Source organism: Poecilia mexicana, unplaced genomic scaffold (assembly GCF_051168715.1).
Source record: "Poecilia mexicana isolate PSO_F unplaced genomic scaffold, ASM5116871v1 scaffold_19, whole genome shotgun sequence".
Taxonomy (NCBI): Eukaryota; Metazoa; Chordata; class Actinopteri; order Cyprinodontiformes; family Poeciliidae; genus Poecilia; species Poecilia mexicana.
In genome coordinates, this window is record NW_028263388.1 from 22298629 (window position 1) to 22309349 (window position 10721).

The following is a 10721-nucleotide window of genomic DNA, read 5'->3' on the forward strand; positions in this document are numbered from 1 at the left end:
ATTGAAAATAAATATTTCAAAGGCATGCAAGTGTATGTTTATTTTTTTAAGGTTATCATAGATACAATTTATATTGGGCTTCCTTGTGTTTTAAAGTTTCCTTTAAGTGAGAAATGTTTGTTGAAATTTCATGCTTATAGATATTTAAAGATATAATTATTAGTAAAAAGTAAAAAATTAAAGCAAATTTCAGTTTTTCAGAAAGTATTAATAAAATGTTTTAAATTGACATTTTAACAGTTCTAATCCGTTATTTAAAGGTAATTTATCAGTAGGACTAAATGAAGTTTTTTTTGTACAACAAACAAAAACTGAGTAAATCTTACTGGAAAAAAAAGTGTAAAATAACAGCATTATTATGATAATTCATCAGAAAAAGTTGGTTAAAATTACTTGATAAAACTGTTTTATTACAAAAATAAACCTTTTCAAATCACAGTTAAAATTTGTGCAACACTATGGGATAATCTGTTTATTTCACAATTTAACACTGTTATAATTACTGTTTGGTCAGTAAAACAGTTTACATGTTCACTGTGTTTTCTACAGAATTATTCTGGCAACCACAGCTGCCAGATTTTTTTTGTAAAAACAACAGAATTTTTTTTACAGTGTATAAACCTCTTTACAGTAATCAATAATGAACACAACACATGAAGGAAAAGAGTATCCATAAAGTTACAGTTACAGCTTTTATAATTCAAAGATTTACTTAGTAACTTAAATATACAGTCTATACAGTTTTTTAAATGTATTTAAAAAGTCCAAGTCTTGTGAATTAATAATAATAAAAATTTAACTAACAAAAAAGGTTTTTATGTTTTTCCAGTTTGGTGAGTCATTGTAGATGTGTTTGTTTGTTTGTTTGTTTGTTTGTTGTCTGGAAAAAGAACATGTAAAAGTTAAAGGGCACAATTGAAACCAGAGGAAATAAAAGCAGCGATGATGTAACTTTTATAAAAATATGTTGTTTTTTTTTACATGTTTGTATTGTATATGAAACAGATAATCTGTGTGAAAAATCTAGCTCCTCTGCATGTTCCCTGCTGTCCTACAGCCATCTGCAGGAACACACGGCTCCCGGTCTGACAACCAATCAGAGGAAGGAGGCGGGTTTTAGCGCTGTCAATCATCTTCTATATGAGCTTCTCACAACTGTTTCCTTACTCTCTGCTACGCTACAGGTAGTTCACGACAGCAAAGCCTGCTATAAATCCTAAGGCTAACTAGCATTGACACCAATGACAGAGAATAAATAGTTTTTCTGGAACTTTAAGTTTTTTCTCCACCATTAGCAAGTTGAGGATGGGGCTTTACACTACCGTCATTCATCCATTTATTCGCACACATTCGCACAATAACGGAGGTAAACTACATCGTAGCCATGGGTCAGTCTGACAGAAGCGATGGTGCCATTCTGTCAGCGCCTCTGGGCTTTCTTCTGCTGTTTATGTGGTGCAACATGGACATTGTTTGGCCAAGAAAATAGCATCAAACTTTACAAAAGTGTTTCATGATTTTCTGTTGATAGAGAGTAGCATAAAACAAGTTTTAACATGGTTTAAAACCATGTTGCTAATGTCTGACTATTAGCAATTCACTGCTCTGAAAATGTCTTCACGTTTTTTTACAAACTCATTGTGAGATGATATCTTTCTGATGCAGGTGAAAAAAATATATATATTAACAACAAACTTGTGTAGCCAAAAATCAAAAGGATCAAAAGTCTTCCTTACAGCGATGGCTCCACGGCAGCACAACTGGGAAGAAAGAACGGATTTTGAAAAGGTCTGAAGTTTTCATCTTTGGAATAACATCTTGTGTGGAAGTTCTGAATCCATCAGGAACACCAACCTGCACATAAAAAGAAATGAAATTGATGTTTCAATACTTCAGCCCCACTTCTGGTAGATGGTCAGTCACAATTATTGGATTTTTTTACTTTCAAAATTATAGCAATTAGAAGTAAAAGAAAAAAAAAACGTTCTTTTTGAGTGTTAAAGTCTGAACAGTTTTCAGTGGGGATCAATGATGTGTCGTCTGCAACCAGTGTTTGATATTTCTTTTAGCATAGGAACCCTAGCAGCTTGTTTATATTTATTTGTGGAGCAGAAATGTTCCAAGTGTTTGTTTTTTTTGTTTTTGTTTTTCTTTTATCCAAGTGGCTTCACATTTGAAGGCATATGTCATAGAGAGTTTCACCAGCATGTAAAATGTGCTACCTACTTTGTTTTTGAGACGAGCGAGTAGAAAAACAATCATCTCAAACAATTTCCCAAAACAGCTGCTCTCACTTACAGCACACAGAGAGAGTCACATGGTCAAAACACTGGTGTTTTCTACTTATTTTAAACACAAATCTTGGATAATATTCGACTAATTTCTGTTTTCTTCCATGTGGTAAAATAAACGATATGTCTTTTCTGTCCCATTTTACACTGGATGCAGTGAAAACCAAGTGAGTGTTATCCACAGTCAGACTCCTCTACTTTCTCTTAATATTTTTTGATGCAATTAGACTTTCTCAGGAAACAATTTATGGGATTCTGCAGCATTTCAATATTGCTGACTGGATGCACACTGTCACTTTTCTTCATAATCTGCAAGATGCCCAGCAGAAGTCAAATCCTTCATAGCTCTATACCATATAATCTTCGATAGGAGGATCCTTTTTTTTTATTATTTTTTTTTTTAAGAATAGCAAAAAAGGAGATGTAAAGCAAAGCAGCAGCTGCTGGAATAATTGCACACACAGAGAGAGAGAGAAACATCCACACACAGAAAGGAAAAAGAAGATGAGGAATGGCAAAACACATGAAAGAGAACATTATATTTATCCTGCCTGCCACCATTAAACCCATCCAGAGCTGGAGCTCTTTCTAGTTCATTCAGTGGAGCAGATGTTAATAGCTTAGCAGTGCTAGGCAGTAAGTGTTTAATTAGGTCTGAGGGAAAATGATTTATTAAACACATCTGGGCCAATAAAATATCCCATCACTGGATTCCTTCTTTTATGACTTAGGATTTTGATTCTTTCCCTAGAACCAGAAAAACAACCATCTTAGGTCTTCAAAAACAGAATGCCTCACACACACACACACACACACACAGGCGAACTCTCTCCTCGTCCTGAAGAGATGCCTGAGGAACATCAAACAACAGCATGTCTGAAAGAAGAGCCTCTGTAAGGGTGTGTCAGTGATGAACTAGTGAGCTCCAGCAATTTCTGCATAAATATCGCTCTGGATGAGACTCTTCTTATACACTCTCCGTTTTCTCTCACACATGGTGGCCGGTCGTTTTGTCCCTTCAGCATTTCAGAACTTTAAAACTGAGCTTTTTTTCTTGTCCAACACTTGCAGGAAGAGCCTTATCAGCCGTACCCTCCCGTCTTTTCTTTCCTCGGTCTTTACTTTTGATGCAGCTGATAAGGGTTCAGCATTTGAAAGGGATGGATGCATATATCAGGCTGTGCCTTGTTTTTGTGGTCATTTTGGGCCAAAATCAACACAAAACCATACATTCAAATAATTAAACAACCCCACTGATCCTAAAAAGCTTAACAAGAACCAAACAGCTGACTGTAAAGGACTCTAATAATGCTTTGGAGGGACTTTTAGCATGCTTTAATTGTGTTCAGCAGGATTTTAATGCATTTTTTTTTCAGTGTTCTATTGATTGCAGGGCAAAAATGCAAATAAATAAATAAATTTAAAAAAATGCAAATTTCCACACACTTGAAATAAGACAAAACTAACTTACAAGTAACTTTTCAGCAAAAAAATTGGGGCTTGTTTTTGTTCAACAATTCCTTAACATTGATGAAAAAGTACGAGCTATAAATGAAATAATCTGCTAGTGGAACAAGACCAAGACCATTTTTTCCATGTTAAAACTTATAATATGGGAGGGAAAAATTTTGTTTTTGCAGTGTTGTTCCACCCTGTTGACTACATGTCTACACCTGTGTGCTGACCCACCAATCAGGGGGCAGCTGTGGGTGGGAAGACACACAGGTAAGAGGGGAAAAAGACCCCCTTGTTCAGAGCTGAATGACAAGCAGCAGAAGCAGAAAAAAGGCAGAGAACGGAAGAGAGCAGGAAGGAACGGCTGCAGAGAGAGGAGCAGAGGCAGAACAGTGGACATCAGGGAGCGGGCAAAGTCCAGGGCTCTGCCCTCACAGTAAGTATAATGAGTATGTATGCTTATTTCCTGAACATAATTCATAAGAATGACTAGTTCCCTGCTTTGTAGTAAATTCCAACCATGCTCTGCCTTCTGGCAGAGTGTGAGGCTTTTGAAAAGGCTTGGACAGCTCTCTCTGGAGCCGAGTTGAACTTCTAGGCTTTTTGAACACTTAATCTGAGTTTCAGTCTTGTAACTCCTTTTTAGTTTTCAACAACTTTGTCCTGGTGGTGTACGTAGTTTCGTGTCCTCTTTATTGTAATAAACTTTCAAACCACATGTTGCTTTTTATAAATGTTTTTTTAAAGCTTTCATATCCCTCTAGTCACATTTTGTAACATTAAATACAACAGAAGACAAAAAACACACATAACAGAGGAACAGAGAAGAATAATTCATCTTTTGGAAAGAGGCCTTGAAGGTTAGGGTTATCCTAAATGACCTGGTGGATTGTTCTGGAAAAGGACCCAACGTCCTTTTCCAGAACTTTATGGAGAAATTAATGAATGCAGGAACCAGAACCAGAGAGGTGAGCTGGTGGATTAAACAGCAGCCAACCATTACGGGACAATTGTTGTATTTCAGCTGTCACAACATAAGGTGCTTTATAATTAATACGCGAGTCGATAAGTTAATACTTCAAACATGTGCTGGGTATTCTGTTAAGAACCCATCAAATAAAAAAAAATAATTGAAAACCAAAAAAAATAAAAACTTCTGATTAATAAAATATTTCTCATCATGCCTGAATGCAACAGGACCAGTTGCACAATTCTAAAAATTTTCATACATTTCTCTTAACTTTTTGCTGAAATCAAGTGGTAGTTTTTACCAGCGGAACCATGAATAAATCTGACACATCAGATCCTGATTCATGCATTTTATTTTACGGCAGCCTTTTGCATCAAGATAAAAAGTAATGTTCATGTACAGTAGTCAGTCTGCAGTCAAAACTCTCCGGAGTGCAAAGTATTTCCTGGTGCACCGTCTGGGCGAGCAACCGCCATCCTGACTGAAAGATATTCATGGAGACTTTCTTTACAGCGCAGTTTGGGACATGGGCTAAATGTTTTGACCAGGAACCCGGAAGAGCAGCTTTCAAAGACGACCGAGTCACTGCTACACCTCAAACAAATATCGATATCAATATTCTGATCCACAGAATCTAAATTAACTCTCAAAAGATTTCAGTTTTGGTTTTGGCTTCAGTGGCCAGATTAGTCCTTACCATATGTTGATTCAGGGACATTTAAATCCACACAATTAAGGATTTTTCGGGGTGAAACTCATAAGAGGAAGGCTGTCACTTCCAAGGCTCATCTGAGAAGAATCTTCTGCTTAACAAGCCCAGTCAGGAGGAACATGAATCTAAAATAGTTTGAGAAGTTAAAGGGAAAGAAATTATTCATATGTATTAATTATAAATTCTTGCAGGTGAAAATGCTGAATGCATTGTGGTGAAACTAATTTATCCTATTTGTCCAAATTTCCTGGAGTCACAACCCAATTATTTAATCATTTGTGATTATTTATAAATAATTTTCACTGGTAAAAAAAAAAGAAAAAAAAAAGAAAAAAGAGAACTACTTGAATTACAGTTTAATCATGTTCTGATGCATCTTTGGGTCGTGTTCTGGGCGGTTTGATGTTCGTAGACCAAATAGACGCCAAGACTTTCTCCTGGCGAGTCACAGCACTGAAGTCCATCCTCTTCAGGTGAGGCAATATCGAAATAACGTGACTCCTCAAACACAGTAGAAGGCACATACATTAGATTATTTGACGTAATTTATATGTCATTTCAACTCAATGAATGCACTTTCAGATCCATCCAGCCATTTTCTAACACCCTTGTCCCTTAGTGGGGTTGGGAGGTGGTGCTCGTGCCTCTCCAGCTAACATTTCGGGCGAGAGTCGGGGTCACCCTGGACATACAGGACAAACAACCATGCACACACACACTCACACCTAGGGAGAATTTAGAGAGACCATTTTACCTGACAGTCATGTTTTTGGACTGTGGGAGGAAGCCGGAGTATCCGGAGAGAACTCACCATGCACAGGGAGAACATGCACAAAACCATTTAGAAAGACCCCGGGCCGGGAATCGAACCCAGAACCTTCATGCTCCAAGGCGTTACCAACTGTGCCACTGTGTAGCCCCACTTTGAGATAAGATTCTCTATTTTATTCTGTTTTTTCCTCACATTATGTAGTTTTTGTGAAAAAATAAAAGTCTGTTGAAGTGGTTCAGGCACCACACAGGAGACCAACAGCTCAGTAATGAAACTATATCTGGTGAAACATGTAATTAATCACAATCCTTTCAGATGTAGTAAGAGGATGATAAATTATCACACATATTTTCTTAGTTGAAAAATGTCCCTGCACTAAGTGTTACAGAAATGTTTGAAAGAGTATATAATTACTTTGCTGTAACCTTTTTATGACACACTTGCTTACAGTTCTCATTTTGTTTAGTATAAAAATCGATGTATGTCTGCAGATATGTTGTCTAATGTGAATTTCTATTGTTGGATGATTTCGTTGTATGCAGTGCTCCCCAGCCAATTTACAGTTTCATATTCACCCAGTCATGAATTTTTCTGTTAGAGTAAACTCCAACTATTCACAGATTTTAGCTTTTTTAACAAGTTTGCTATATATTGGTATATTTTTCTGCTAACTTTTGTTTTATTGTTGTTTCTCTGTCTGTTAGTGCTTATGTATTTTACTGTGCTAAATAATAAAACCGGACTAATTTAACTGAAATTACTTTACTAAACTTACTCCAAGAAGTCTTGTGTCAAAGGGAAACTGGACAGGCATTTCCCAAAAAGAGAATAAAATAGCTTAAAGCAAGCAAGGAGCGGTAATTTTGAAAAAGAGGCCAAAACAATCTCTGTTCTCATTTACATTTTAATTAAAGAAATATCACATTGGAAATGATTTTTTTGTTTACCATTCTCACCAATCAATGGAAAAACTTGTGTCACAGCAATCCAACCCTGCTTATAATTGCCAACTAGCTTTTTCCACGTTTCTACTGGTATTTTGACAATTTATGTTCAGTGCTGAGCTCCAAGTGACAGAGGTTGGAAGGTCGTCTTAATATCTACCTGATCTTCAGGTGCTTGTAAAATTAAAGCATTACTGTAAACAAGAAAGAACTACATATTCATAAAACTCAATTGAGAAGGTATGAAGCTACCATACCTTCGTCAACCTGTGGATGTTGAAGTGATCATTGTGGAATGGGTTAGTATTTACACTGTTACACTTATAATTGCAAGGCAAAATCGAATCAAATTATGTTGCTATTAAGTTGATAGTTAAAGCAAATCACCTGTAACCTTTGATGTTTTCGATCAAATTTCCATGAAGTGTGATGGTGTGCAGATAATTCAGCTCTCCTAATTTGTTTACTTCACTCAGGCTCCAGATGTCATTGCCATGCAGATACAAAACACGCAGCTCCTTTAGCTCACATAAAACCTGGAATACACAAAGACATGCTGTTCAAAACGAGAATTATTACACTTAAAATGAAGAAGCACAAATAGGAATTGTTTTATTATATGCGTGTAGACTGAATTACGTATAGAAAATATAACGCATGTAGACAGACAAGGAATAGGCTCAGTCAAAAGAGGTACAATGATTTAACCTGCAAAACTGGCAATTTAGCTTAGCAAATAGGTACATAATGAAACGTAGTAAAACTAAATCTTACACATTCAATACTTGTTATTTTGTTGCAGGAGAGATCCAGCCAGCCAAGCAATGATGGCTGAGCCAGAAAATGACTCAACATGAATTCAAGGCCAACGAGGTTTGTGATGTTGTTGTTGTTCAGACGCATCGACTGGCTCAGGTACTTGTTGTTCGAGTCGATCCTTAAGGGGCGCAGGGGAAGGCGGGGAATCTCCTCCAGAGCATCTAAACCACAGTCAGTCAGTTAAGCGATCCAGGAATAGTTTTTCAATTGTCTTTATTCTGCTAAAGCGCATTTGTATGTTCCTCTACGAGATCTCAAGAATATGATTAAATTCAAATCAATAAACGGGCAGGATTATGTAAGGTCAACCTCTTTGAGCTTTACAACATGTTAGATTGTTATTCACTCATATAAAACACACCTGGAGTGTTTTGTTGATTCGTTTTTGAGAAATCTTTAAATCTCCCATAGCAACCATTCAGCTGTGCAAAACGCTTTGGGGGATCGAACAGAGCCTTTGGCAACGAAGCTCCTCCATGGAGCTGCAGTTTCTAAGCTTCTGCATTACAGAGCACCCCTCCCCCAAAAGCCCCCCACTCAGCTCCTTCAGACTAGCCAGCAGCAATTAGCAAACACCTGGTGGAACTGAGCATCTGCTGAGCTCAGTTTACGAGCCAATTCTCAGTGAAACGCTGGTAAAAAATATTGTTTAGGGTTAGTAGAGGAGCCATGTTGTGACAACTTCCTGCAGGCAGAGTGCCAGAAAGAGCAAAAGTTTCTTAAAGAGACAGAGGCCCAATTATGAAATTACGAAATAAAATTCATTGTAAGTCGGATTTGACATATACAGCATTTTTATAACAACTGAATGTGACATAGTTATGTGATTGTGCTAAATGGCTGGAAAACACATAATACTGCCCCTTTGAAGCAAACAGACCATTACAGTTTCTCATTGTAAAGACAAAGTAGAGAAATGTACCTGTGACATTGTTGAGGTCTTTGAAAGACAGGTCTATTGGAGGACCATACATGTTAAGTCCTGAATGTTCTCAAGTGCTTAGCATGAAGCTAGAGATAAACAAACTGGCAAAGAATTCTCAACATTCAAAAGTAAATATATCAATTAAAAATCTGTTTCCAAGAGAGAGAGACAGAGAAATTCTCCCATCAACATTCACAATATCCTAGCTATGTTCTATCAAATCTACAAAGAACCAACTGATGAAGAGATTTTTTGATTATTTTTATTATTTTGGCGGTGGATGACCTGTCTATTTTTTGCCGATACCATGTTGCAGCTCACCTCCACCTGCTTTATAAACTGTGTCTGACTTCATCAGTGTCATGTCTGCTGTCAGTGACACGGCTCTGTTCTGTACTCTGGGGTCACCGCTGCCTCAGGCGTTCCACTGCTGCAGATGGAAGGGCAGGAAGGTCCCAGAACAGAGAAACCTTACCACAGATGAACTACTTTAAATTGCTACTAAAATTTTCATGTGGTTATAATTATCCTTCTTGATGAGAGCAGTTCTGATTGATTCTTGAAATATATGAATATTAAAGGGTTTGTCTTGAGGAGTGACACTTGATGAAACTTCTTTTCATTTTGAAAAATGAAAAGGATTGGGAATTTTGTATATAAATAAAAGGCTGTGCAAAGTCCTTTAGTCAGTATATATCTATTTTAATATTTTCTTTTGATTTTAGACACGTTTAGCCATTTAGCATATTTGCTCATTGTTGTCCCTGCACAATCACATAATGTGCATCATTTGTCCTTGACCTTCATGCTTTCTTCTTCCAACAATCTTTATGCAGATCTAGATTTCCTTTACTAGCAACACTTGTCACCTGCCAACACTACTAGCACCAGTACAAGGGTTAATGACCACAGTAGTTTTGCTTGATTGGCCAGCAAGTTTATTTGCTGTTAATGAAACCTGGGCTTCCTCAAAACCTGAGCAGTACTCAGAATTATAACGTCAAGATAAATAAACTTCAAGCTGAATCTACATAACTTGACCTTCCTAAAACAATGACCTAAGTCATTTTTTGTCAAAAGTGATTTTGGGGAAAAAAATCACCACCTCTTTTCTGCCAAAAGATAACTTATGCAAAAAAAAAAAAAAATAATAATTACTTTTGGCAAGAAATGACTTTAACAAGGTGACAATATGCGCAAGCAGCCATGAATATGAAATGCAAGGTAAAATACTGAATACAAGTCGGCTGAATGGAAATAAAATGCAGATGCTTTGCAGGGCAAACTGCTGGACAAGAGCGAGTCGAACAGCCGACAGAGGACAAGTAAGGAGATAACAGTGGAAAACGTCAATCAGCAGCTTCAGCTTTTACTTCAGCTATTCGCACACTCGAAATATATGTATGCGCGTTTGCTTTGCTGGCAGCACATTAGCATCTCATTCAAGGAGCAAGGGCATAAGAAAAAAAAACAGACAAATAGACAGTAAGCCAGACTCAAGGACAGAATGAGATGAGGACACTGACGGGAATCAGGATCGGTGTGAACAAATTAAATAGAAGTTGTGTAAAATATTTGGACAGTCAGGAGATTGTGGCATTGGGGACATGCACGATGTGAGTGTGTGTGAGCAGAAGGAGCTTTGAATTTATTAAGACCACAGATCAAGAAAAAGGGTCACTTTTGTTGAATAAAACAGCAATCAGGAGACCATGAGGGGCGAAGGGAGGACCTGGGCTTCTAAATAAATGGCACTGTGTGCTCCCTTTGTGACCATCATCTGGTTGAATGATTGGTTTAATACTCAGTGACGCTCTTCAGCAAGACGGCATG

General features: G+C 37.2%; 1 protein-coding gene across 1 annotated transcript; it reads right to left on the bottom strand.

The window, feature by feature from the left end:
* Window positions 1-1439: 1439 nt before the first annotated feature.
* On the bottom strand, window positions 1440-8937 carry LOC106927975 (leucine-rich repeat-containing protein 51-like). Its single transcript, XM_088001072.1, has 6 exons — window positions 8886-8937; window positions 7919-8124; window positions 7532-7680; window positions 5782-5929; window positions 5414-5553; window positions 1440-1854 (listed from the first exon to the last, which is right to left on the bottom strand). Exons 1-4 carry the CDS (start codon window positions 8935-8937, stop codon window positions 5785-5787), a joined length of 552 nt encoding a protein of 183 aa, XP_087857198.1. The 3' UTR covers window positions 1440-1854; window positions 5414-5553; window positions 5782-5784.
* Window positions 8938-10721: the final 1784 nt, after the last annotated feature.

Coding starts and splice junctions, on each gene's coding strand:
- LOC106927975 (XM_088001072.1), bottom strand. CDS start 8,937: ATGTATGGTCCTCCAATAGACCTGTCTTTCAAAGACCTCAACAATGTC. Junction 7,681..7,918: donor AAATAACAAGTATTGAATGT/GTAAGATTTAGT, acceptor TGTGTATTCCAG/GTTTTATGTGAGCTAAAGGA. Junction 5,930..7,531: donor GAAAACATCAAAGGTTACAG/GTGATTTGCTTT, acceptor ACTGTGTTTGAG/GAGTCACGTTATTTCGATAT.